General features: G+C 39.0%; 5 protein-coding genes and 2 long non-coding RNA genes across 11 annotated transcripts; 3 read left to right on the top strand and 4 right to left on the bottom strand.

The window, feature by feature from the left end:
- The first annotated feature begins 1,288 nt into the window (after positions 1 to 1,288).
- On the top strand, positions 1,289 to 3,448 carry LOC105265045 (uncharacterized). 2 transcript variants are annotated; one of them, XR_892042.1, is made up of 3 exons: positions 1,289 to 1,493; positions 1,602 to 1,859; positions 2,643 to 3,448. It is a non-coding gene; the product is annotated as an uncharacterized lncRNA (long non-coding RNA). The 2 variants fall into 2 exon arrangements; XR_892043.1 differs by having other exon boundaries at positions 2,659 to 3,448.
- A 687-nt stretch (positions 3,449 to 4,135) lies between these two features.
- Positions 4,136 to 13,524, top strand: LOC105265048 (uncharacterized). Of its 3 annotated transcripts, XM_011302325.1 has the most exons (11): positions 4,136 to 5,292; positions 8,129 to 8,458; positions 8,516 to 8,605; positions 9,178 to 9,486; positions 9,602 to 9,898; positions 10,199 to 10,504; positions 11,014 to 11,316; positions 12,043 to 12,150; positions 12,216 to 12,360; positions 12,458 to 12,618; positions 13,122 to 13,524. In XM_011302325.1, the coding sequence occupies exons 1-11, from the start codon at positions 5,154 to 5,156 to the stop codon at positions 13,430 to 13,432; spliced, it is 2,499 nt and encodes an 832-aa protein (XP_011300627.1). In that variant the 5' UTR covers positions 4,136 to 5,153; the 3' UTR covers positions 13,433 to 13,524. The 3 variants fall into 3 exon arrangements, with proteins under 3 accessions (XP_011300627.1, XP_011300626.1, XP_011300628.1); XM_011302324.1 differs by having other exon boundaries at positions 4,137 to 5,292; positions 8,129 to 8,605; XM_011302326.1 differs by lacking the exon at positions 12,043 to 12,150 and having other exon boundaries at positions 4,139 to 5,292; positions 8,129 to 8,605.
- Vlet (Valette) lies at positions 13,454 to 14,460 on the bottom strand. The gene is made up of 3 exons (XM_011302323.1): positions 14,333 to 14,460; positions 13,884 to 14,247; positions 13,454 to 13,738 (listed from the first exon to the last, which is right to left on the bottom strand). The coding sequence occupies exons 1-3, from the start codon at positions 14,359 to 14,361 to the stop codon at positions 13,538 to 13,540; spliced, it is 594 nt and encodes a 197-aa protein (XP_011300625.1). The 5' UTR covers positions 14,362 to 14,460; the 3' UTR covers positions 13,454 to 13,537.
- A 136-nt stretch (positions 14,461 to 14,596) lies between these two features.
- Positions 14,597 to 17,666, top strand: LOC105265049 (no distributive disjunction). The gene is made up of 3 exons (XM_011302328.1): positions 14,597 to 14,784; positions 15,426 to 16,367; positions 16,465 to 17,666. Exons 1-3 carry the CDS (start codon positions 14,770 to 14,772, stop codon positions 17,533 to 17,535), a joined length of 2,028 nt encoding a protein of 675 aa, XP_011300630.1. The 5' UTR covers positions 14,597 to 14,769; the 3' UTR covers positions 17,536 to 17,666.
- A 190-nt stretch (positions 17,667 to 17,856) lies between these two features.
- Positions 17,857 to 20,869, bottom strand: LOC105265050 (lysosomal Pro-X carboxypeptidase-like). The gene is made up of 6 exons (XM_011302329.1): positions 20,633 to 20,869; positions 20,432 to 20,572; positions 20,039 to 20,319; positions 19,585 to 19,742; positions 19,346 to 19,518; positions 17,857 to 19,290 (listed from the first exon to the last, which is right to left on the bottom strand). The coding sequence occupies exons 1-6, from the start codon at positions 20,819 to 20,821 to the stop codon at positions 18,706 to 18,708; spliced, it is 1,527 nt and encodes a 508-aa protein (XP_011300631.1). The 5' UTR covers positions 20,822 to 20,869; the 3' UTR covers positions 17,857 to 18,705.
- A 284-nt stretch (positions 20,870 to 21,153) lies between these two features.
- Positions 21,154 to 23,406, bottom strand: LOC105265051 (lysosomal Pro-X carboxypeptidase). Its single transcript, XM_011302330.1, has 6 exons — positions 22,990 to 23,406; positions 22,772 to 22,912; positions 22,329 to 22,609; positions 22,105 to 22,262; positions 21,871 to 22,034; positions 21,154 to 21,794 (listed from the first exon to the last, which is right to left on the bottom strand). Exons 1-6 carry the CDS (start codon positions 23,209 to 23,211, stop codon positions 21,228 to 21,230), a joined length of 1,533 nt encoding a protein of 510 aa, XP_011300632.1. The 5' UTR covers positions 23,212 to 23,406; the 3' UTR covers positions 21,154 to 21,227.
- Positions 23,407 to 24,523: 1,117 nt separating this feature from the next.
- LOC105265052 (uncharacterized) lies at positions 24,524 to 25,216 on the bottom strand. Of its 2 annotated transcripts, none has more exons than XR_892044.1 (3): positions 25,060 to 25,216; positions 24,879 to 24,949; positions 24,524 to 24,761 (listed from the first exon to the last, which is right to left on the bottom strand). It is a non-coding gene; the product is annotated as an uncharacterized lncRNA (long non-coding RNA). The 2 variants fall into 2 exon arrangements; XR_892045.1 differs by having other exon boundaries at positions 24,873 to 24,949.
- Positions 25,217 to 26,933: the final 1,717 nt, after the last annotated feature.

Below are 26,933 nucleotides of genomic sequence, written 5' to 3' on the forward strand. Positions count from 1 at the left end.
GATATTTATAACATTTTTTTTTCAGGTGGATTAAATTATTTATTTGCAAAACAGATTAATGGATTAATGGATTTTAGAATTCTTTAGTATTGACGGTATTAGAGTGTATTCTCATGCAAATTAAAATTAAAGTTGATGTTATTCGCAATCTACAGAAAAAAAGCTGAAGCTTATGGTTAATTTCAGTAGAGTAAATCGAGGAAAAGCCTTGAGTTAATATAAATCTCATATTTTGGCCGAAACACAAAATTTGATATTGAATTTATAATTTGATTTTATATAGAGTTGTGAATCGAGGGTAAATTGCCGGTATCTTCACTGAATGGCGAGTGCTGCCACCAAAGAGGCAGTTTCCGAGGCAGTTACCAAGTCTGCTGACGGGCAGACACCCCCATTGCGTGTGGCGCCCTCCCTTTCTTGGGGTGCAGTACTACAATGCCGTTGGGGTCACTCCAACCCCCAGAACTGAGCCTCTACTTTAGTCAATCCTCTTTGGCTGCCACCTCGCTCTTGGAATTTCACTGGAGCCAGCTCAGAGTCTCTTTCTACTTGCCAGAAACTTGAAAGCAACGAGACACTGCTTTTTCAACCCAATTACATTCTCCTCTGCCCCTCACATGGAATCCAACGAAGAAATCCGCCAACAGCGGTGAACAGTAAGAGATGATCTCAAGAATTTATCCCAGCGGAATAGGTACTCGGTGGAGTATCAACGATTTCAGTTTCTCCAGATTAGCAGAATCAAAACGAATGAAATGGAGATATTCAATGACTCACACCTCCGCCTGTTCTCCGAAAAATCATTTCAATCACTTTATTTCCCCAACTTTCTAAACGTCATTCTAATACAAAACCATATCCATCAATATATGATTTTTCAGTGCCGCAAACTATTAAATCGGCTTCAAACAAATCGCCGTGAGTCACGGATACCCTATAATTCTTCCGAATTCACGTATCTGCTATCCAACGTAGTTAAAGTTGAACAATATCTCTTTTTTAATATATAAAAAATTGAAGCAAAAACTCTTCAGCTTCGAAGGACAACAAATCGTCTGTACTGAGAATAAAAAACATTCCATTCATTTTATTTCTACTAACTACATTAATTAGCATCAAGAGATCTTAATCAATTTTCACTTTAATGATAGAGCAATAAAACCAGAGAGTTCTGATGATGTTTTACAGAAATATCAGGTATGTATTGATTGCAAGTACATTTACTTGGCCACAATTTTTTCTCAGTATATGAATCTCTCTCGTCAACCAACAGCATGCCCCCCCCCACAGTCTCTGTTGAAGGCATCGCAACGATAAATAATAATTTCACCCCAGTAAACTTGTTACCGTCTGTTTAAATTCGCTGGTGAATGGAATAAAAAAGGAGGCAACGAAGAAGGAGAGAAAGGGTATACGAAAAAAAAAATAAATAAAAATCGTGTCGACCGATTTGTCGGTGCCAGGTTCCCCGACGTCGCATGCAATAATGCCAGGTATCTTCTTTCGTTAAACTAACTGACCTGTTATATATCAGTATTATTGATTGATCATTCAGTATAACGTTGCAATGTTAAACATTCTTGGTCCGTTCATTGTACCAGGGAAAGCCGCATTGATGACTTAGTCACGATGGTAACACCATTTAAGTAGACCATCACGATCAATATACAGAGACAACTACGAAACCATCCGTGGAATTTATGTTTGTATCCAGTACATGTGTGCATTATCTTCTGTTTCACATCGGTGTAAGGAGACCCACATGACGTTATTTTGTATGAATACAAGGACTATATGCACAACTGGCGATTCTCTCTCCATGCGAAGGACAAATTAGACAAATCTGTGGGAAGCAACGGGTGCGTGGTTTTTCTCAGATTTTATTATTTACATTATCTCCATTTCATTAAGATTTCTACGTCAAATCTATTTCTATAGGTAACACAGGTAACAAAATATTTTTCTTTGTAAGAAGTCCCGTAATTATTGAATTTTATGTTCCTGGATATTGATTGTCGACAATCCGTGACATTCATGTTTAATGTCTAAATATTGAACAAGAAACAAATATACAATTATCAGAATCAAAATATTGTCCCTTGGTCGTCTCCATGAATATTTAATGTTATCTTCATCAAAAATTATTCAGCAGCGATGTCGTTTATTTAATATCTGTGGAGACATTCATAGAGTCCTTCAACCTGTTTGGCTTGAGAATAACGAGCTCTGGGCATGTTAAAATATTTTTCCTGATAAATGGAGAATTCGAGAGGAAATGTGTTTTTCCCCATTCCTCAGAGATTGCCCATCGACAATAATTATTCATGTCCCTGTCGTCTCTTGATTAACTCAATCAGTCGTTATTAAGTATTTGTGTTCTTAAGAATGGCTTTCTCATTTTCCTCCTTTCCATTAGTTCAGTGTAGTTTCTTACTGCTATCGATAGTTCCGCTAATAATGTTCCATTACTTACCTAATGCTCATTGTTTCATCTTCAGTACAGACAGATCTCATCTGTTCTATCTGTAATTATCTTTCCACAGATATTACCTATCAATTATTCGCGATACGATGTCTTACATCATCATGAAATAAGTTTTTCAAAAATAGGAGAGACGAACTAACGATGTCTACACTGGTAGCAATTTTTTTTTCCAGAGAACACCACACCAATTATCGATGACTGAGATTCAATGAAGTTGAGAGGAATGATTGTCATTGGGGGAGACAAATAGTGGAAGGCAATGATGTTGGAATCTATCAATTAGCTCGTAGTGCAGTTCAAGGTTCACACCACTGACAAGGTCACCCGAGTAAAACCAATAAAAATCATCAAAGGATGTAGTGTACACGAACCCATCAACCTTGTCATTTACACAATTTCTTAACTAACGTGCGATGCATTCTCAATCGATATTATTTCAACACGATACCCATTGGTATGAACTTGAAAAATCCATTAAAAAATATGCCTCACCAGAAAGCTAATTCCTAGGCATTTGTCTAAATCATCAATTGATCAGTCATCTGCATCAGTCATCTATTGAATTTACACTGAAAAATACAAGGCAGAAGAACGACGTCAGCTAATGTGCCTGTGTGTATCGTAGAGGATTGACACGGAGACAAGAATTACACAATGGAAAACAACGGAATTAGTTTTACCAGGTGGTAAGAGCTCGTGAGTCACAGGATTCCAAATGCACAAACCGAAAAATATTCACCACGTTACAAATGATAACGGATAAAAATTATGAGGGTCAAAGGAAAAACGTGTTATCATTACCATGTGATTTAAAACTCACTTTTCATTATATCTCTTGAATAGTAAATAGTAATCCTCTACGGAAAAAGCAGTTAAAAAACTTAGGCAATTCGATTGTTATTACCCGCTGCGCTTGTCCCCTGTAATTATTAATTTTCACTCAAAAATTTGTTGAAAATTTGAATGGCATTGTCACTAGATTAAAATTTTTATTCATCAACTAGACACATTTGAGTCAATTTTTTTCTTCTTACACTGAAAAAAGAAAATGGAAAAAAGTCGTCAATGCAAGCGGAAAGAATGAAAAATCTAAAGAGAAGAATCCCAGAAGTGACATTTCCTCCCTATTAGTCACTCCTCACTGCCTGACAATTCAGATAATAAAGAAAAATCGAAAATTGATCTACTCCCTCATTATTTGCCCCGGAGTGTTTGTGCCGATGCGGCGTCCTATTACGATCGGAATACCGATCGAATACCTCGAGCGAATTCCATGGAGCCTCTGGAGTCCACGTATAAACGTTTGAAGGTGAATAAGAAAAAGTAAAGAAGAGAAGAAGGAGGGATGAGGCAAAGAAAAAAAAAACAGGATGGAGTGAGAGAAAAAAAGGAGGAGGATGTGGGAGTGGGCGCGGGGTCGGGGTCTGAGGCTTAATAACGAGGCACTCTCGTTACTGATGGGCATCATCGGGCCCGCTTAAGACGGCAGCTAAGGCCGCAGTATTATATCGGCTCGTCACGGTCACCAGTGTCTACACGTGATGACTGTTGGGTAAAAGCCGATCCCTCTCGTTTGCAGAAGAGGATAGATTTTTTTTTCCCTCCTGCATCGCCCTCAATCCAGAGGGTTCAACTTAAATTTCCCCCACCCTGTGCCAGTGCCGCATCCTTCTGTCGTCCGCAAGAAGAAGCCGAAGAACACGAGGAATAAGACGAGAAGGAATCCATCCATCTGCCCGCCCGCTGGTCAATTCCTCTGCCTCTGCACATTCCGCCATTAACATTGTACATATATAACAATTTAACCGTGAAAACAATTCCCATTGTTTCCAATTGTGAAAAATTATCCATTTCTTCTCGGAATCTCTTGAGAAAGAGAGATCGTGCGAAATCATCGTTTTTAGGGTTTTTTTTTCAGCTGTAGGCTTCACCATAATATTTTATCTCTGTAAGGGAAAAAATTGTTAACAATTGGGAGTTGAAGGTGAGGCCTGAAACGAGGCATTTATTGAAGGAGGAAAGAAAAAAAAAGGGGAGACCGAAGAAGCAGTCGAAGAGGAAGTGGAGAACGGATACCTTAACGTGGCGCACAACACCACGCGCAGTCGATTATGAGCCAGAGCACGTTTCGCACGATTTTGTTTGGCCGCTGCCGCGACGAACCGTCACTACTATTTACTCGAAATTTACAAACTCCTAGGATATGAAAACATAATCGGGTTTGCCTATGAAACACCGGTGATCATTTATTATCGAACTCGCGATCTAGTGCGTTCGCGTCACGGCCAGTGGTGTGGAGAAAATAGATAATAAGCCGGAAAATTGTAATGGGTGGATGAGGAAAATTGAAATTGTGTCAACGGTGCAGTGACAACCGGAAGTTGAGTGGTTGAAGGAGTTTCTCACCACTGTTGAATAAGATGTTCTTATTTATTAGCTTCTGGGTTTTTTATTGACATTCAATTAGCAAAAGTTGATTAATCAGTGGGTTAATTGTTGTGGATTCATTATTCGGGAGTTTTTCGTATTTTTGGGTGAATCGTGAGTGAAGACTCGTCAAGTGAAGACGAGTTGCACGTATTCTTCATTGGACCTTAAATTTTTCTGGTAATATTATCCTTCTGCTGGAGAAATTGGAAAGACAAGAGTAAATGGTGAATTCGCGTGGATGACCTTAGACGACCCGGTATCGACCGACACCGTCTGCGTTCACACACATGGTCGCCATCACGAAAAACCAACAGCGGAAATGTTTTCGAAAATTATATTCTGGGTCACACTTCTGTATCTCCAGACACTCTGCCTTGGTAAGACCATATCACCTGTCACTTTTAATCATTATCTCGTGGGCAGTTCGCGGAAACAGCGATTACCTACTGGCTCAATGACAAATATTTATCGAGTGATAAAAGTGCATTGTGACACTTGTGCACTTTAAAACGTCTGACCTCTTTTGAAAATGTATGCGAATTTTTTTTAGTCACTAAGCGCCATTTATCAGGTACTCGATGCCACTGGCATCAGGAAAAAAATAATGGATAACTAGTGATAATGCAGTATATTTTCGCCCAACCTATGATAACGCGGGTTTGGAAATATATTTTTGTTCTTTACGATTGGGACATCAAAAACGTTGTAAATAAAGCGATAACAAGCGTGGCTGATGCGGGCTGCATTCTGAGAGAAAAATTGTTGGAAAAATATATTCAAATACTCAAATATTGAAATCTCTACTGGAGAGTCGTAACAGAAATTACTTACGTCATTACCCAGGTTGCATGGATTGAGGCGACTAATTTTGTTTACGTAACCACAGGATGCACGGTTCTAACTTGTAGAGGAGATTCCCTTCGCGATTCTTAGAAAAAAATGAGAGCTTGACAGAAAGAAAAATGTAGGAGCACGTGGTGATGCGTCTAAATTTGAAAAATTTTCCGGTCATCCAATCAGATGTGTTCTCATACACTAGAGTCAACTCGTCATTCGCTTTAAGTGAATCATTGAATTATTCACTTCTACTCGGTTTTATGAGACATGTCAAATAACTCCTGTCGTTTCATTGAATCTTGAGGAATTTGTGACAGCGATAAAATTTTTCGTACAACGAACATTAATTTTATTTTAATATACTTTTCATTTTATTGCTCTTTGGTTTAAAATATGGACGCAAAAAACGTCACAACTAGGAATTCATCAATTTTTAATGGCCAAACATTATACTTTTGTAACAAAATCGTGAAAAAGTACAAGTGTGGATAACGACTTTATTACTTTTATACAAAATTCATTGACGTATCCAACAAAAAATATTTTTCGTTGAAATTCCTCAGAATAAACCAAAGTTTTTCACTTAAACTTCTCAATTGCCAGAGAAAAAACTACTGATTAAAAAAACAGAATGAAAAATACCAAGGAAATACGGAAATATGAAAACATAATAATTTTATCTACGGTATATTGTTTATGAGACACTCATATTAAAAGCAATACGCAATGAGAAAAAACTCGTGAATAATCAGTGAAACTCGAAATTCAATAATTTTATGCGGCAACTACTTAGCAGTGAATCACGAATCTAATTAACAATGGATTCACTTTCATCAGGACTGTCTCCGGTATATCCTGAATACAAAGCGGCGTTGGTTAACAAATCCATAGATAAGACAAACTTGAAAAATAAAGAGACCGGTAGCCGGTGAAAGAAAGTGCCGGAACTTTAACAGTAGGACCGTGACCCGCGGATTAATCATCGCGGGAATATCCGAACGGTCGAGAGCCGAGGAAAAGAGATGGGAAAAATGGAAAAAAAAATGATAAAACGGAGGATAGACGAAGACAGAGTGGATAAAAGAATGTTTGGCGTCACGAAGAGCAGCAAGGATTTGAGATGGAATCTTGTAACGCTTGTATACTCCTGGGGGGAACCCCATCACATTCTCGCTGGGGGCGATCCTTTATTCATGCTCCAATAGAAGCTGCGTGCCGCGTGACAGGACTGGTTCCTTCGGTGGTTAAGCCAAATATAATGCCTGGAATTTGGCCATATCCCCTCACCCTCCCCCCCAAAACCCCTTTCCTCAATTTTGTTCCGTGTTTGCGCATTCTTAACAACTTTCTTCCCCCGTATTTTTTATACATGATTTCGAATCGATTAAAACTCGATCGATGAATCTATTAGGCACACGCAAGATGTTCTGCGGAGGACTTACCATTCAGATTCATTCAATTGGAGGAAATTGAGGTGAGAATGGAATCCCATTCGAGAGTGCATGGAAATATCTTTTAATTAGGTCAATTACTTTAATATAGTACCGGTAATATATTTATTATTCTCTTCCGGATGGGGTATCGAGAGGCATTTGAAGACTTTTGATTTTTTTCACTCGAGCTTGTGACATAAAACTCAAAGTTAACTGGAAATTCATTGGGCAAAATGACTGAGAAAGAATGCAGTCATGGAGTCGTAAAACAGAACAGGTTAATTTCACTCGCTGGATTTCGAGTTGGTAAATATTTTAAAAGGGTCCTTGTAAACGTGTCACTTTATCACTAAATTCAAATCTCGTTAATGAGAGTTGAGCTTCACGAGCTTCCGGTTTCCCTATTTCCAGGATTATCAAAAAAGGCATTGAACAAGTGAACGCAATTCTGTTGTCGATTATGATTATTTTTCTTTCCAAGGATATCCAAGTACTTTGAATTTTTTGTTTTCGCTTTGATGACATCCTTTGCGATATTTGCAGCGTAATATTTTTATTGCAGCCACCATTCGGAATTTTATTGTTCCATATCAGACAATGCGGGGACGTCGGGTTATGACTGCGGATACTTTCGCTCTTTACAACTAAACGGAAGTAATAATTGTTGTATTTGAAGTAACAGAATTAAATCAATTTATCAAAAAGATAAATGCTCACTTGACAATTTAACAGCCAACAAACTGAGCGAAATAAATAAAAATCGAGTCATCATGTAGATGAAAATAAATTGATTTGACTCTTAGTATTTAAAAAATATTTTAGAATCCAAGGGAAATTTTATCGACGTAGAGGGTCTTCGTGAAGACGTGATTTTACGACTGAGTTGGAATGTCATAAATGAGAGAGGAGGAGTTTCATAAGTTTCCGGTCTCCCTATTTTCAGGATTACCAGAAAATACGCGGAAAGAGTCGACGAGTACGACACCTTCCTCAGTACCTGCTGTGATTTTATCGCGTAATGAGTCATCTCTAGTTTTTTTGGATATTCCTCAGCACACAGTGACACCACTGGGTGCCTCTGTCCTATTAGCATGTAGAACAGCCGAACCTGTGATTGACTGCCAGTGGTCCTGGCGGCCACTACCCCCCATCCACCTGCCACATCCTGATATCAATAATTCAGAGGAGATCAATGAAACAACAACGATTATTGCAACTGTACCAACCACGGCTGAGACACAGTCATTACCAGTCAAACTGTTTCCAGCGTTTGGTAATAATAGCAATGATTGTTCAGTGAGATTTACTAATACTCAGTATGAGCAAATAGGATATTGGACGTGCGCCGCCCGAAAATCCAGTGACGGGGATTTCGTTAGCACTGAACCAGCCAGAATTACCATATCCACTGATAAAAATGGTATGTATCAGCAATTATTTTCATCAGTCCTTCTTGAATCAGTTTCTTTCTCACTGCAATTACTCCCTTTTGAAGACAAGCTTGTGGAAATAATAACGCACTCTGCTTATGAGGAACAAGAAAAGTGCAATCGTCTTTTTATAACAATTACTCACTACTTATATTTGTGTATACAATTACCGACAACTGCGACTCAATTTATAGCCACAATTTTCATAGATGCTCGATTGTGAGTCATTGCGTTTCTTCGGGAAATGATAACTGCGAAGAACAATGAGTATGATTCAGTAATCAAGGGAGAATTTGAAATAAATTTATCCTTCGTATGGAATATGTAAATTTTATTCTGCTTTCATTTGGATTAAGATTACATTAATGAAACGACTATCTGTGACTAAGAACCTTCCCCTCTGGAACATATTATTCATTGCAATAATTTTCTGTTATCTGTAATTGAATAAATTAAACAAAAGGGGGATCTCTTTTTAAATGAAAAATAACGGGAAAGAAAATCTCACAGTTGCTGAAGAAGTGGGCGAATTATTGTGCATGAATGAGGGAATTGCTTGCAGAAACAGCAATAAAGTTCGTAAAGAGCGAGGATGCGGAAGAGGTAGCGGTGGGCTCATCGGGCCAAATAATTTGTCGTACAGAAAGACCAGTGAAGGAGTGCCAGTGGTCATGGAGACTGTTCAATCAAACGGATGTGTGGAATTTGGAGATAAAAAAATTCATCTCATTCGGCCCTGACAACACAGACTGCAGTATTAAATTCACGAATGTATTGCCGGAGCAAGAGGGATTGTGGACGTGTGGTGCACGCAGCAATCTCAATGGCACATTTGCCCTGGCGCATCCTATACGTTTTTTTATCTCCGAAGGTATGTTTACGTTCTCTCCGTTTTGCTCATCTCTCTCTTTTCCACTGTAAGCCAAGATTGAATCAATTGTCTGTAGTAAACAACTATTAACTGGAATGTGACCGTTAAATTCCAGTGAAATTCGTACAACTCTCAAGTGGCATCCAGATTGCCGCTGGGGAATCTGCACAGCTCAAATGCCTGGTGAACAAACCGGCCGTTCAGTGCGAATGGTCCTGGAAGCCCATAAATTCCAGCAGAGAACCAACGGTTATAAAAAAAATCACTCCCAATAGCGATAATGATCACGACTGTTCAGTGAGATTTAAAAAAGTATTGTATGAAGAGGAGGGATTGTGGACGTGTGGCGTTAGATTAACCAGCAAGGGACCTCTCCATGAGGCACCACCTGCTAAACTTACTCTACTACCTGGTGAGTTTAGAGGACTTTCTTATTCTTTCGCCTTTCGAATATGCGAATTTATAAATATCTCCATAATTCAAATGGTATTAAGAGAACATCTCCAATAGATTTTTCACCAATAGATAAAATTCTCTGGGACTGACAATTATTCAAGCGATTACTTGTTCATTGCGGAATGAGTGGACTATCCTATGTTCATTCTCCTTGAATAATTTCAATGACTATTTCATGAGATGTGGCTTGGTAAAATGACTTAACGTTTGATCAAATGACACGTAATCAAGAAATGATCTTCCTTCTTGATTTCAGAAAAGATAAATTTAGTAGAGACTCCTCAAAACAACACACTTCTCATAAATACCAAAGAGGTATTGAAATGCACAGTGAGTGGACGAGCGGAGAAGTGTTCCTGGCTTTGGCGTCCTCTGAACGGAGATGCAAAGGCAACAATAGTGCGGGAATTCGCTGGAATGGGAAGTGGTGAAAAAGAGTGCAGTCTGGACATTCCTCAAGTAAGGATTCAAGATCAAGGCTACTGGGCTTGCAGAGTCTCGGTGACATCTACCAACACAGTTGTCACGTCTCCATTCGCAAAGGTCGTTGTGTATGAGCAAGGTAACGATTTTATTGGCTTTCGATTATTATTTCGGGAGAGCGGAAATAGTGGCTAATTAAGGACTGAACTATTCCGAAGGTTGTCGGATGCGGACAGAATCGTGGAGAATGAAAATAATGAATATGCACATGGTGATTATCACTGGAGAAGGATACCATTATCATGTGCATGAATAGATACAGAATCTAAATTTGGGGCATTTATTAAATACCGAAGTTAACGATGGCACTCTCAAATAATAGATTAATTCCTACGGAGTTTGAATTCTGTAGGTTTCAATGACTGATTTTAATCATTTCCAAACCAAATGCATTTCTATTTTTATTCATTTTCTTCATCGAAGCTTAATAGTTCATTTAATAAAATATCATTAAAATCAAATTATGCCAGTTCTAATCAGATTCTGAGAGAAGCAGCTCTGACTGCTAGTGTGATTGCGAGAAAATCCGACTATAATTGAATTGCCATCGAGAAATAGGTGAGACATGATTCCCTCGTTGTGTTCCAGACGAAATCGAATTTTCCGAGTTGTCAAAGGATATTCAAATATCGTCGGGAGGCAGTGTACTCCTCAAGTGTGTCACCTCATTGTCTGTGGAGCAATGCAGATGGTCACTCACCCCAGTTAATTCCAATACGACAGTAGTGGTTAAACAATTTTTTGCAGCTGGACCTGAGGGCCGTGACTGCAGTGTGAGACTGAGTCATGCTTTGGCTGAACAAGAGGGTTTGTGGACCTGTGGTGCTAAAATTCGTGGCAATGAGAATTACACATATGCAGCACCAGCAAAACTTAGCCTTCTTGAGCAAGGTATCATTGATTCGAGGAAAGAATAGGAAGATCTTGGTGGTGGTGGTTGATCAAAAATTGTATTATCAAACAGTCTGTCACTGTTCACATTCATCCTGTTTTTCGTCTGTTTTGTTTTGTTTTTTTTTTTCCAATTCATCCAAGGCCACTCTTTGTGCATGAACTTGTTCTTTTCAAACACCGACTAGTTTAATCCGCCACACCTGTCTTTTTATTATCATCAGCAATCATCTCAATTTTTTTAACGTAAGAGACTAGAGAAATTGTGCAATGTACAAAGTCCTGAGGGTGTAAGAAGAATATTTATTATTTTTCTTGTTTTTTTCCCCTCTATGTAGCATCGAGTTTTTTTTCTGTGCCTTGTAATTATTTATTTACATTAATCGTAATGACTCGACTATTATTATACTGAGGTAGAACTCTAAGATGATTGACAAAACTATTCAGATTTGAGTAGATACGTGTCTTAAGTTAACCTTGATAATAAAAATGAGAGAAAAAACATTGTGAAAAAAAAAATCGCTACTTGCATTCATTCATTTATGTTACCTGTTGTCATCAAATCCATGTCTACATCAGGGTTGAAGAGAAAGATACTGTGAGTTGTAAGCATAATAAATTTTTTCATCGTTCATTATTCGTTTTCAAGCATAATCAATTTTTTCGTAGCCCAATAGCCCATGAATTTTGAAACTCATAGTAGCCTCCCTTAAATAATGTCGCAAGGGATGTGGGGAAAATTGCACATAACCAACTGTTCACGCTTAATCCTCGAGGATGATATCGCCACGCACACGGTGGTTGGTGATTTTGTTCAAATAATGGAGCACTCAGGTACTTGGTAAGCTGATTTTCGTGTCCTTAATTATTGAGTAAGGGATTAATAGATTGACTTTTAGAGCCAGTGGCAGTGGCTGTATGGACCAGTCCTCATCAAAAAGTTACCCTGGCTTGCAGGCTCAGCCCAATGCCACTGAATGCTAAATGCCAGTGGCATCACCAGTCCAACGATCGAATCAACAGGAATGAGACTTTACGAAAGAGGTGATTGCTTTTTGCGTAGAGATATGGGATTATTCAGTGGGGATATGACGATGATGATGAGAATCTCATGAGAAATATTATCGTTTGGGGAGAGTAGGCAGGATATGAGAATGAATTACACTAGTGGAATGTGTACACTCCAGTTCAAACCAGATGCTAGTGATGTAGGGTCATGGACGTGCAGGTTCTATATTGACACTGGTGAGGGATTCATTGAACTGGGAAATGCTACAGTGATGGTCATTCAAACGGAACCTGGTAAGCAAGGAAACATTGTTACAAAATTTAATGTTATGTTCATCAATTTCCCTCACTCTTGGTTTTTTCTGGATCAATTAAGCTTTTTTTAAACTGACGTTGAGTTAACGTGGACTTGGGTTAATTACTTATTTGTTCCAGTAAATCCTGATAAAATAACGTATTACAACACACGAGTAATTTCTATTAAGACGCTCTCTACAGAAATTGTTCCCCATTTTATTTGCACAAAAATTATCCACAACGCAAGGCAAGCTTCTCAATGTTGACTTTGTTATGCGCAATTATTCAGATTTGATATGTGGGATTCTAGAAAAACTAACAGACCATTGTATAATTTTTGGACTGTGTTATTTTTATTGTGATGCACTCAGTGTAACATCATTATTCTGTTATTTGGAGTTGTAACCGTAATGAATGAAGGGATGTATTTATGATGATTAGGTGATTTTTAAAACTACTGTGTTGGATTTTGTTCGCTAACTCCATAAATTTTTGTTCAGCTGATGGAATCCTTGGTTGGATAGTCGGAGCAGTGACAACTCTAATTCTCTTTGTGATGATTCTCGTCGTCGTTCTGGTTGTGTGGAAAGGGAAATTATTCAACAGAAAGCCTAGAGTACTCGAGACAGTCTCTTTCGATCATCCGAATAACCTGAGACTAAGAAGCACCGAGAGTCGAGAGTCGAGACCCAAAAATGAGAGTCGCTCGACCGACGAGGTAATCCTCGGTGTCAATCCCAGTTATTATGAATCCCTGAGACAATACCATTCCCCAATATCGAGAAGTTACGAAAACTTTGCGACAACATAGCGAATAAATTGTTACCAAATGTACATATTATACAAAAATTATTTTTTTGTTGTTATTATTATAAAGAATATTTACAATTTCGGAATTTAGAATAATACCTTTACTTTATTTCAAAGCGTCTAATTGACTCTGAATTTTTTCCAAGTGATTGTACAGCTCTGTGAGATGGGGCTTGTCCATTTCGACAGTCAATCGTTTCGATTCAGTTCCAGTGAGGCCTAATTGAAGGTAAATTGAAGGCTTCACATCTAGGGAAATCTCAGATGACGTTGCTGGAATGTTCAATGTCCAGTTAATATCCTCGACCTGGAAAAAATTACAAAAACTATCAATTAGAAGAAGCACGAGCCCTTTAGATTTTTATTTCTACTCTTAAAATTTTATTTAATCCAGAATGAAATGTTATTAATATTTCTTACGTTTCTCAAACCGGAAAATTCCTATAAAATACCTGACTGGGAAAAATTGATTTCTGCTTCAAGGAATCGATGATCCCCTTGGCATATGTGACCCAAGCGTTCACAAATATGGAGACTTTGTCCTCAGGCACTGAGAATGATTCTTTCATTAGAGATTCCATGATCACAGGTTTGACAACACCAAATGCAGCTTGAGAATATATCAGCGTAATAGTATCAAGAACTAGATCCAATTCGTCTCGTTTGACATTCAAGGAAATCAGAAGTTTCTCTTCCTCATCTTGACTAAATGCTCTCTCAGTCATTCCTGAGTGTAAACTTTGACAGATTCTGTTTACCAGGGGACGTAATTTCCCATTTTCCACTTGAGAGAGCATTTTCAAACCCTGTTCTAATCTTAACAGGAAGAATTAACATACTCAACATATAGTTTCAAAGAAAAATGAAAATATACGTAAATCCTTATGCTGATTTAACATACCTGGGGGTAACAGTGATCCAAGATGTCATTATTGCAATTAGGTTTCGATGAATTCAGCTTTTGACATGAACACAATAGAATAACCTCAAAATTCTTGCTGTTATCAATCGACTCCAATTGGCTCAAAAAATTTCCACCAGCTGAGCATCCCTGACCAATAAAACAAACCCTCTGGCGTGTCTTGACACAGTTACTCTAAACATCGTCTCTCATTGGTTACTGCCCGGATAATCCACCAGTCCTAACCCCCCAAGAGATTTTAATACTCTCACTCACCACTATCGATTTCACAAAGTTTTGTTAATTCGATGCAAAACGTCAGTGCTCCAGCTCCAGGTGACATTTGTTTACGGGACCGGTTATTTCGTACACGTAATACGTGGATTTTTAACTGTACCATGCATTGATCTAGTCGATGAAATTCGTCATAAACGAAAATGCCAGTTACTGGAGTAAGTACATATTCATTAATAAAGTTTATTACCATTCAGTTCTCATAAAACATGTAATTCAGTTCTATCTATAGGAACAGATAAGTAAATCTTTAATTCCAGAAACACCCTTCACTTCACCGTTGAATTTTAATGTTGAGCCAAAAAATAATTAATGTTATGTCTCAAACTCTGTACAAACTCTTTTAAATTATTGGAGCGATTCGACTTTGACAGATGGTTCTGCCTTTTATTATATTCTGCCCAACAGCAATCCGGGCATATGAATTATATGTTTCAATAGTTAAAAAATTTAAAAGAACGAAATCCAACTCTGGATTCGTGAAAAATGTTAACCAGTACTGCTCCGCAGAGGAAACATTAACATTCTTCAATAATAAAGGAGACTGGGATAAAGTGATTAGGTTAACTTATGGAGTAGATTTTTCAGAACATGCATGACTTTTCATTAATTTTCTTGGAATAATTAGATTCAAATTTCGAGTTACCACCAATTTTTGGCATTACGAATTTTCAATGGACAAATGAAAAAGTAAAGATAACGTGACTGGCTAAAAATTTCCAAAGCTATTAGCGTAAATGGCAGTATTTTGAAGAGTGACGCGTTTGTTCTCTCATTGATTACAATAAATTTTGAATAGGAAAACGAGCTTGGTGAGATAGAAAATGTCCGTGTGGTTGTTCGAGTTCGACCACTAAATGGAAAAGAGTTGGATGGTCACTGCAAGAAGATAATCAAAGTAGATCGTCTGAACGCTGAGTTGACGGTAGAGAATCCAAATGCTCAGCAAGGTGAACCACCCAAGGTTTTCTCCTTCGACGCAGCCTTCGACGTAGACTCGACCCAAGTCGACATCTACAATGAAACAGCTCGTCCAATCGTTGACAAAGTTCTCCAGGGCTACAATGGCACGATATTCGCGTACGGCCAGACAGGAACGGGGAAGACCTACACAATGTCAGGAGCAAAAACTTCACCCCAGTTACGAGGAATCATTCCAAATACTTTTGCCCATATATTTGGGCACATCGCCAAGGCAGATGAGAACCAAAAGTTTCTGGTTCGTGCTGCATACCTTGAAATTTATAATGAAGAAATCAGAGATTTGCTTGGAAAGGACCAGAACACGAGGCTCGAGGTGAAGGAACGACCAGACATTGGAGTATTTGTCAAGGATCTCAGTGGATACGTCGTCAACAATGCTGACGATCTAGACAGAATAATGACCCTGGGAAACAAGAACAGAGTGGTGGGAGCCACGGCTATGAACGTCTCCAGCTCCAGATCTCACGCCATATTTACCATAACTGTTGAGTCTAGTCAAATTGGAGAGGATGGGGAGCCCCATGTTAAGATGGGAAAGCTTCACCTAGTGGATCTTGCGGGCTCTGAGAGACAGAGCAAGACTAAAGCCACTGGAATCAGACTGCGTGAAGCTACGAAGATTAATCTCTCCCTTTCCACCTTGGGGAATGTTATTTCGGCTCTTGTGGATGGCCAGAGCTCTCATGTGCCTTACAGAAACTCTAAACTTACAAGATTGTTGCAGGATTCCCTTGGAGGAAATTCCAAGACTCTTATGGTGAGATATATTCATTTATTTTGGTTCATTAATTCATTATTTTATATTTAAACTACATTGAAGATATATTTTCAAATTGAACATTGCTCTTCTATAGTGTGCAAACGTGAGTCCAGCGGACATAAACTATGACGAAACAATCAGCACCCTTCGCTATGCAAACCGTGCCAAGAATATTAAGAATCGTGCGAGAATAAACGAGGATCCAAAGGACGCCCTGTTGCGTCAATTCCAGGACGAGATTGAACAGCTCCGCAAACAGCTGGAGGAGAATGGCGCAGAGGTCTCGGAGTCCGACGGTGAGTCCGACGAATCAGAGACAGGTGAAACGAGAAAAGAGCGTCAACTTCGTCGACGCAGCCAGATGCTGACGATGGAGGAGCTTGAAGACAAGGATTTAGAATCATCAGTGGAGAAAGTCGACACGGCAGAGCACAATGATAAGAGCCCTGACGATAAGGACGTCATTGAGTTGAAGAGAACACAATCTGAGAAGGAAGCACTCCGTCAGAAGATGACTAATCTCCAGAACAAAATTCTTGTTGGAGGTGAAAATCTTCTGGAAAAGGCTGAGGCCCAGGAGCAAATGTTGGCGGCAGCGGCTGTTGAGCTCGATCAGAGAAAAAAACGCGAGGAGCAATTGAAGAAGGCAATTGAGGAGAAAGAAGCAGAGAGAATCGACATCGAGGAGAAGTACTCGTCTTTGCAGGAAGAAGCTGCCGGCAAAACTAAGAAACTGGCTAAGGTCTATACAATGCTCATGTCAGCAAAGGCTGAACTCTTGGATCTTCAGGAAGAGCACCAGAGGGAAATGGAGGGGATCCTTGAGGGGGTTAGGGCCATTGGTAGGGAGCTCCAGCTTCAGGAGCTTATCCTCAACAGCTACATCCCTGTTCAGTATCAAACGATGATCGAGAGATACGTCCACTGGAACGAGGACATTGGCGAGTGGCAACTCAAGTGTGTCGCCTACACTGGCAATAATATGAGAAAAGCACAGGCGACACCGCCCCTTGGCAACTCCAAGGATCAACCGCAACTCGATCTCTCCTATCTCTACTTAACTTATAACACAGAGCCAGCGAGGAATTTCACACAGCCCAAGAAAGTCAGGGGACGTTCCGGTGTTCCTAGACCCACGACCGCCCATCGAAGAACTCCTAATTAAATTCCGATTCCAAATTCGTTTAGAATAGGATGTTGAAGTACTTCAAAGTACCCATGAGGTTTTTTATTCGCGTTATATATTCATTTTTTATTCATTTCATTACAGAGCTGTATTTCTATTTAATCTTTTTCTTTATATTTTTAAATGTTTTTTAGAATTCTTTTTAGGATTTTTCCGTATAAAAAAATTCGATAGGATTTTCAAAAAAATCATGTTTTGTATTGAATTGTTCCATACGTATTTTGCTGCCTACCAAAATGTTAGTGTCTCAATTGCATTTGTGTTGTTATTGTTCATTGAAAAGAGTAATAAAGTCACAAATTATTGTAACGTATCTTTCTCATATTTATTCAACGAAATTTAACAACGAATTACTGATGAATTTTAATCGTTGGACTCGTTTCGAATGTTTTATAACCGGTGATCCACGGAAAAATACAAAAATCGTAGCAATTGTGGACATCACTCGACTAAATAATATTGTCGTTGAACTCTACTAGCAATATCAGGAATATCCGGGTCCCCATGTTTACTCTCATTCTCTTCTATTTTTCTCATAAAAATATCGCTCGTCACTCCGTCGAAAAGAACTTTTCTGACGATTATGTTTACATTCCTCGGCTTCGCCCTGAATTCCATCTCACAATCGCCAGAAAAGTTCCTAACGGCTTAGTGATGAAATATATTATTTCAAGTAACTAATTACATTATCTGTTTGTCATATGTCAATTGAAATGCGATTGAAGAGCGTGGACTCTACGCTCGATTTTTCTTAAGGATAATCTCCATATTTATGTGATGATAGAACATTGTTATTGAGTTTTCTAGAAGAATTTCTTCATACTCAGACGGAACTAGAATTCAGTGACTCATTAAAGCACCCTCTCACTTCCGTTCTCATTATTTTTATTAATTTCAAAGTATAAAAAATTGACGATTACTAAGAGTGTGAAAAAAAAATAATGAAAAAGTCTAACATTTTGTCTCAAAATTCAATTGGGAGTATATTGGAGTTAGAGTGAATTGTCTAGAGATTTTCCAAACAGCAAAAAGACAGTTCCAACAGAAATACTGCAGAATTAATAGAAAAAGCGTCAAGTTTCTCTATTGAATTTTTTCATGGAACTCGTAGTAAATTCAGTTATAAACTCAGTCGCAGGATGAAAGAATCTACGGGAGAGGTGCCTCGTTATGTTCTTTCAGAAAAGTCTCACGGTACTGCTCGATCCACTTGGAAATGGCGAGTTTGTGATATTTTCGAGCTGCGATCACAGAATATGGGTCATTTGAATGGCTTTCCCTGAGGTCGAGATGATGAGCCCCTTCAGGAATGATTATAGCAATAGCCGATTCAGATAAATTTGTCAGAACTCCACCACTGGACCAAGGATCCAATAAACCGTTACTGAAGACAATATTGGTAGCCGTACGCAGATCTTGGCAGCCGTAGGTTTTGCAGGCCAAATTGGGCTGGGGTTTGGCTCCATATTTTTTCAAGCATTCATCAGTGTACTTCAACAAATTCCACGGCTGTGGCTCGAACATGTCGTTTTTGCCATCAGCACATATGGGCATCACCATCTCCGTGCACGCTTGATAGTACCACAAATCCGCTCCCAAATTAGGTGATGCATCCTTTGTAGCAATACAAGAAGTCTCTCCGCTATAATTTGTATAGATTTGTAATGCGGACTTCAAGGATGACAGAATAGATTTGTCGGATCCACTGGCGTCCGTGAGAGGCTCGCAGAATTTCTGAAAATAGAGTGCAATAGAAGAATACATTTATTCATATTTACATAATGTTTACCTTTACTGGATAAGCTGGCAATGGGGCCAGAAAATTAGCTTCATAAGGATAATCCACCATAGCTAGATTAGCATATACATTGACCAACCAGTCTTTCAGCTGTTTGATGTCGGTGGAATTGGTGATGTTCTGACATAATTTCCAATCGGCTGAAAGCCATCTCTTCCCCTCATCTATGGATAACAATCAAATAAGTCGATCAATTTGTTCATTTATAACGATATAACCGTCTTATTTACCCGTAGAAGTCAAATTGTTAATAGCATTCCAGGATTTTCTGATTACTTTGGGACAGGTATCACTGGCTGCTCCGAAGTCTGATGTCACGATGCGATTGAATGCTTGACAATCTGTGATACCGGTGAATTGGAGAATCGGAGCCGACGCTGCTATCGCTCTGATAACGTAAAATACATAATTTTCCATCAACATTTACTGAAACGATTTTTTAGCAGTACCAGAAAGTTTATCAGGATATTTTAATTAATCGAGAGAGTTTTTTCCGCAGTTTATTATATCCTAGGGCACGAATATGTGTGAAATCAATTGGAAGCTGATGAAAAAACTAAATTTTTGAGAACTAAATGAAAATTATGGATCACAACACGCCATATGTGCTAGTTGCAATGAATTAATGACAATGTGCAGAATCATGTCTTAACTAATTATTTTGATGCATTAATGCATTATCACCCTTGAACGATGTGCGGATACTTCATGCGGAACCAAGCACTCAACATTCCGCCGTAAGACCCTCCGAAAGCAATAACTGGACTGTGTTTCAGCATCCCATCTGATTTAATATACTCGATTAAATCAACGTAATCAGCTAGTGCCTGTTGTGCTGTCAAGTAACCCAAGTACACTGTGTCACTAGTTGATTTGTTTCTGATTGGCAAAGACTGGCCGTAGTACCGATGCTCGGCGAATATTATCAATGCCCCATAACTAGGTGCAATTTCCCACATGAACCCCTGCAACATTCGACAATACATAATTACACGGCTATATGATAAATAATGCAAAAAATTGATTGCCCGATTTTATCCACCAATTGAATTGATAAGAAGTGACAACTGATCTCACAGTATTGGCAGCGAATTCCTCGATCTTTCCTTCATTCCCAGTGTAGAAGAAAATCGGTGGATTTTTTCCCGATTGCCATGTATTATTCACCAGATATCTTATTTCAAATGTTTCGTTGCTAGAGAAGCTGAAGTGATCCACCTGAAACGATAAAAAATACTTTGAAATGCAGTTAACGCTCAGCTGACTTTTTGTACTTACTGGTACTCTGAAATGCTTAATAAGGTACTTGTAATCACCGCCCTTAACATCAAGGTTTGCGTAATCACTGGCATTATCTGTTCCTGTGAAATCCGAAGATACTGTAATGCTTGAATGAACAATGGATGAAGCGATTATCACGTACTGCAGTAGTAAACCGCTGAGTACTTCGAAACAACCGGAGAACATCTTAACTTAGTGTTTAGTGGTTGATACCACAAACAAGACTGAACAGTTGCGAAAAATATCGGCGATGACCGCTAACGGGTTTCTCTCAGCTCACCGATTATACTAATCAGTTCAATGTAAATACAACGTTCTCTTCGTGTGCGTGGAGTAATATGAGAATGGGAGGAACACGGGTGCTAGTATAAAATGGATTGCCTGAATATGTTTTCAATATTTCTTTGTCTACGACCAGAAAGACTATCACTTTCCACAAACAAATAGAAATAATGATTAATTTCATGATGTGTATATCAACGAGATAGAAAATAACTGGGTAATTAATAAATTTCCAGTGGGTTCAAATTCTTTTATTACGCAAGCTGAATACTTATTTGTCTTCCATAAAATGTTTATTATGTAATTATAATCATTGGATTAATAATGAAACCTTCGTCGCTTCGTGGTATTCTTGAATCCATTTAGAAATAAAAGTTCTGTGAATATTGCGAGCTTCGATAACGGACTTTGGATCCTCCGGATGACTGCCCGCCAAATCAAACTGATGTGATCCTTCCGGGATGATCACAGCGATCACCGAATCAGATACGTTCTTCAGGACACCTCCAACATGCCAGGGGTCACGTAATCCATTGCTGAAGACTATATTAGTGGCAGTACTGAAATCCGAGCATCCGTAAATTTTGCATGCCATACCCAGTTGAGGAACTACACCGAACTTCTCTTTGCAGTCTTTAGTGAATCCTTCGAAGTCGAATGGCTCCGGCTGAAACATATCGCGAATCCCATCGGTGCAGAGATTTATCACTAACTCAGTGCACACCTGGTAGTTCCATTGCTGATCCAGGATGGGCTCATCGGCAGTTGTGATGCACTCGTCATCGGCAAACAAAAAATTCTTCGTCGCCAGTCCCAATCCGGATAAAATTCCAATATCAGAATCTGTGCTCGCGTTTTTCAGGAGTGTACATATTTTCTGGAACATGAATAGCAGGTTTCTTTGTCAGATTGATAACAATTAATTTTTCATTTTTGAAAGAGAAATCTCTCACATTGATTTGTTCCGCAGAGTATGAGGACGTGGAATGCTGATCATTCGTGATTGCAAGGGATGTATAACGACGTTGCAACCATCTCTTCAATTGAGCGATATGAGTTTTATTTGATATGGGAGTACATAGATTCCATTTTTTTGATAACCAGTCTCGACCTTCATCTGTAATAAATAATGATGACTGTTATTAAATTGTTCCTCATAGTGAATTTGAAGAAAGCGACTGAAATACCTGAAGACGTTAGATTGTCGATGGCACTCCAAGATTGGCGAATAAGTTTCGGACATTCAGAGTCAACTGCTTCGAAAGTTGATGTGACAACTTGGAAGTATGGCTGGCAATCGCGCACGCCATAGAACTGGAAGACTGGTGCAGATGAAGCTATAGCACTAGGAGACATCAATAGGTAATTACAAAAGCATTGGCACTAGGTGATCATCTCCGGTTGAACTTACCCCTGAACAACGTGAGGATATTTCACTCGGATCCATGCGCTCAGCATTCCCCCATATGAACCCCCGAAAGTGATCACCGGACTGTGTTCCATCGTCGAATTCAATCTCAGAAACCCAATCAGATCGACGTAATCGGCCAGAGCTTGCTGGGAGGTCAGATAACCCCATTTATCCGGATTCGAGAATGAGTCTTTCCCAAATGGAAGTGACTCACCGTAATAACGGTGTTCTGCGAAGACAATCAGAGCTCCAAACTCCGGCGCAATATCATAAATAAACGCCTAAAAATTGTTCACATATTAAACATCTTTTCTGATAAATCCAACAAATGGTGACCAATCTCAGATCGATTTCCATCGATTTCCATCGATTTCTTGAAGGTAATCGTACAACTCTGTAATTCCGGAATAATAATTCGAATTCCAAGCAAGCATTAAACTAACCGCAGCTCCAACGGCGTCCTCAATATACAGTTCATTGCCAGTGTATAAAAATATTGGCGCGTTTTTCCCGCGTTGCCACGTATCATTGACAAGATATCTAATCTCGAATGTCTTGTTCAAAGAGAAACTAAAATGATCCACCTATTAATGAAATTTTTAATTTTCAATATGAATGCTCAATTCGATGACACTTCCGATTATTATTTTTCTTCACATACCGGAACTGTGAATTTCTTGATGGCGAATAACTCCCCGTGGGCAATCGGATTCTCCTGATCGGTGGAATTTGATAAATCGGCGGTTCGTTGGGGTTCACAAGAATGTAACGAGATAATACAACACATTGTCAATAGCACCAGCAATGCCTTTCCTGATTTTAAATACATCTTCCGTGTGGGCTTTGTGGTATCCCCAGGGTAACTGATCATTCTGTTATGCATACGGGAGTATCGATACTCTGTTTGCCAGATTAAATCATCGCGCGTGTCAAGTACATACTAGTACGATCGAGAAGATGTCAATGCGTGCGCACATCCACAAGGAAATCCCAATTGTATTCAGAACTTGTTTTTGCGCTATTTAAATTTCCCATGTATTTTTATTGAGTCAATAATGGAAATCCCGTTATCAGTATAAGTTAAACACTGAAATATATCACGGGATTGAATTCTTTTCGCTTTCAGTTTTTTCGCTTTCAGTTTTTTGAATAGATTACGAATCCCTTTAGAATCTCCACTGATCTAGTCCAAGACTACCACAATCTCCTTAGAGGAAAAGCTATTACAGTGACCCTGAAATATTTAATTATTCTCCAGGAAACACCTTGAGGTAGCAATTTCATCGGTATATGTAAACCCAACTCTGTAAAATAGACAATATGCGTTGATGGACTGGTTCTCTCCGTGCGATGTAATTGAACGATTACCAGGAGATACATTTGTTGGACAAACATGATGGATCCATGACTGACGGAATATTGATGAGGAGGTTTTCTAAGGAATGGGGGAAAAATTGCTACATATTATGAGGAAAATGAAGTTCTTTGCGGATGCTGGAGCAACTCGGCCTTTGATCATCCCACGAGTATCCCGGTACCTCATCGATCAGGGTAATCCGGATCGATCCTCCGGATGACAAATTGCGTTACCCAAACCTGAGGGAGAATTGCGTTATTTTTATGAAATATTTCGCTGTGGACATTTGTTTTAGGTGGATAGATGATGATGATGATGATCATTCTAATAATGACTGCGGGCTAAAAGCCGGTTAGGGCGATCATATGGGTAACGTGCGGTGTGTAGCTAAACGGTAGTGAACACCGAGTTGGAGGTTGGAGGAGTATATTGGCCATTTCCGCAGGAAGCTCTAGGTAACTTGTAACAGCCATTGAGGTTGCGGGATTTGCAGGCAAGACTCTATAAATTGTCCATTATGTCGTAACCCTATTTAATCGAAATCCTCACGTCCTTCTTCATTTTCTGCAAAAAAAAGATCTTACCTTGGCATGCAGCATTTTTCCCAAATACCATCGCATCATTGAATCGTAGAAATTTAATTGTAGAAATTTAAATATATTCATATTGACTTTTGTACAGTTACCCAGTGCCTTTGGACTTTCGATAAAATCAGTGTTTTTTTAATAAAAAAATATTTACATTTTAAGAATGTAAATAATTTAATTTAGAGGAAAGGATATGGGTATTAGGTGAAAATACATTTTTAAGACTCATTAATGAACGACTGAATGGTGATCTTTAATCGAGATTTTTACATTTGATTTTTAATAATTTCTCGTAGCACTACGATGTGTTTACATCGAGATGCAGTTGACTCATTGGCAGATTGAATTATGTATGGAACCTCTCGGGTTATCGGTCCGGTAATCAATATTCAGATGCTGAGTATCTTCAATGGTATTCTGAGAAAAACATCTTTGCCGTTAGAGTGACGCTCTTTGGGGAATGAACCGCGATACTTCTCCGCTGACAATCTGAGGAGTAGATAAATACATTTAGACTGCTCTTGGTGCCAAGTGAACAACTGGAAAAGAAAGCCAACAATACAGGTAGAGACAGGAAAAAATTTCTTCACCGAGGATTACATTTACTTGTTTCAAGCGGTCGCACAAGCCTATCCGGATACCTGTCAACGCCCATCCTGTCTAAAGAATCGGCAGGCCTATTTCAACATTCAGTAATCAAAGTAAATGATTGTGAATGGTGCCGTCTAGAATTTTTTGTTTGATAAACGATAACAGCGATGACTTTTCGTAAAAATCGGTAAATTACCTTGTAAATTTTCCATTTTCATTTTTCCACCTCCAACGACTGCTCCATGAAATTTCAATTGCAGAATATGAAATGCTATTTCAATTTATACTCATAGTGGGGGATGATTCAATTTAAATTAAAAAACATCCACAATAAATTGACATTGAGTAAATTGGTGGGCGATTAATAATTGAGAGACAATAGGACAGGGCCGATCGGGTGAAACGGTAAAGCTTGAAGCACGTGCTGATAGCTGAATGAAAGTTTACTCATGTAGTAAGAACAGGTCAATTCACCAATTGACCGATGCTTGATGTCCGCGGTCTGTCATCATCCGCTCTGTAGCGCTCTCTATTCACCAGCAACTAGCCAGAGTGGTCCCGAAAAGGGCTATTGGATTTTTTCAACGGACCAGAAAGTGAAAGAGATAAGGGTACATATAACAGGGAACAATGTCGGTGGTGGGAGTCAGTCGAGTGGCTTGCGACCACTGGGAGTCAGTTGCTCTTATGCTCGCCAACGACCAACAACCAACCGACCACCAAACACTCCACCACCACTTAGTAGACACTTGTTTATGCACATCACCGATAATAAATTCATCGACATCAGTGATTAATTAAATAAACCGATCAACGATGAGCGCTTTCATTGCTGCTGTCTACCGTGAAATAATTGTGCAGTGATTGGTCGAATTTTTGAATTCGGCGCGTCACGTAAAATCAGTGCCACGGGGGGAATAAAAATGACAACGACAAGTTGAGAATTTTGGCTGATTGGTTGATTGTTTTGTTTGCATTTAGTGCGGGATAGAAAAGTGAAGGGGAAATTTGTATTATGTTAGGAAAGGGATTATGTGTGCTGGTGAAGGTGCTCCTGTTGGCGCCAAGTGCATATGCACTTTTGCCGGAGGGATTGGAGGATCAATCGGCGATTGTCGGCAGTTTGGAGGACGATTGTGCAGCTCGTTGTCCAGATCTCGATCTCACCCAGGTAAAAAAAAAAACAAATTGCACGACAATTATTCAAGCAATTGTTCATTGCCCTTCAGCTGCACTGGGTTTAAAGTTCGCGTTCCACGAGCTGGCGGGAGATACGCAGCCTCATGGTTGTTTATTAATTATAATCGCATGTCGAAAAAAATAAGCATGTAGCTGAATAACACAGAACGATGATTTACGGTGGAACAATTGCTTCTATTTCAGATGGAGTGTTGAGGGTTAATTGATAGCGTGAAAAATGAGAGGGGAGATATTTACAATATATCTATTTTTTTATTCCGTTTTTGTAAAAAGGCGGGAACAAATGGTTGTTGTGGCTAATGGTATTGTTTTGCTGGATTATTCAAAAAAATTGCGATTAGATAGGCACGGGGTGATTTATTGTGTATTGAACCGCCGAAAATTTAACGATGAACTCGTGACCCACCGAAAGATGTCGAAAAAAAATTCATGTGTGGAATGAAGGACGTACCAGTTTAACTCGAGTTACTCTTCAGTCAGACTGTACCATCCATTAATTAACTTAACTACACGACGCATCATCGCTGACTGTAAGTACACCAGCGAGATCCGTGGCTGAAAGACCGAAAATTACGGGTAGAATTTCCAGTGTCCCTCTTATGCTTCTCGGATTATTTCAAACAGAAAAATTCAATTATATCATTTTGTGGAATCATAATATTATTACCTCAAGTATCATCGAATTACCAGAAGAATGAGGCGCACAGTATAAAACATCAGATTACTGATCTGGAATAGTTTACATAACCCGCCACGCCGAATGATCACGGCAAATTATTTCATATGCTGTTGCATATCCACGTATTTCACAAGAGAATCATTCAGCAAGAATTGTTCTTCATCATTCGCTCAACCGAATTGTTAATGAAT

This window comes from Fopius arisanus, unplaced genomic scaffold, assembly GCF_000806365.1.
Source record: "Fopius arisanus strain USDA-PBARC FA_bdor unplaced genomic scaffold, ASM80636v1 scaffold00027, whole genome shotgun sequence".
NCBI lineage: Eukaryota > Metazoa > Arthropoda > Insecta > Hymenoptera > Braconidae > Fopius > Fopius arisanus.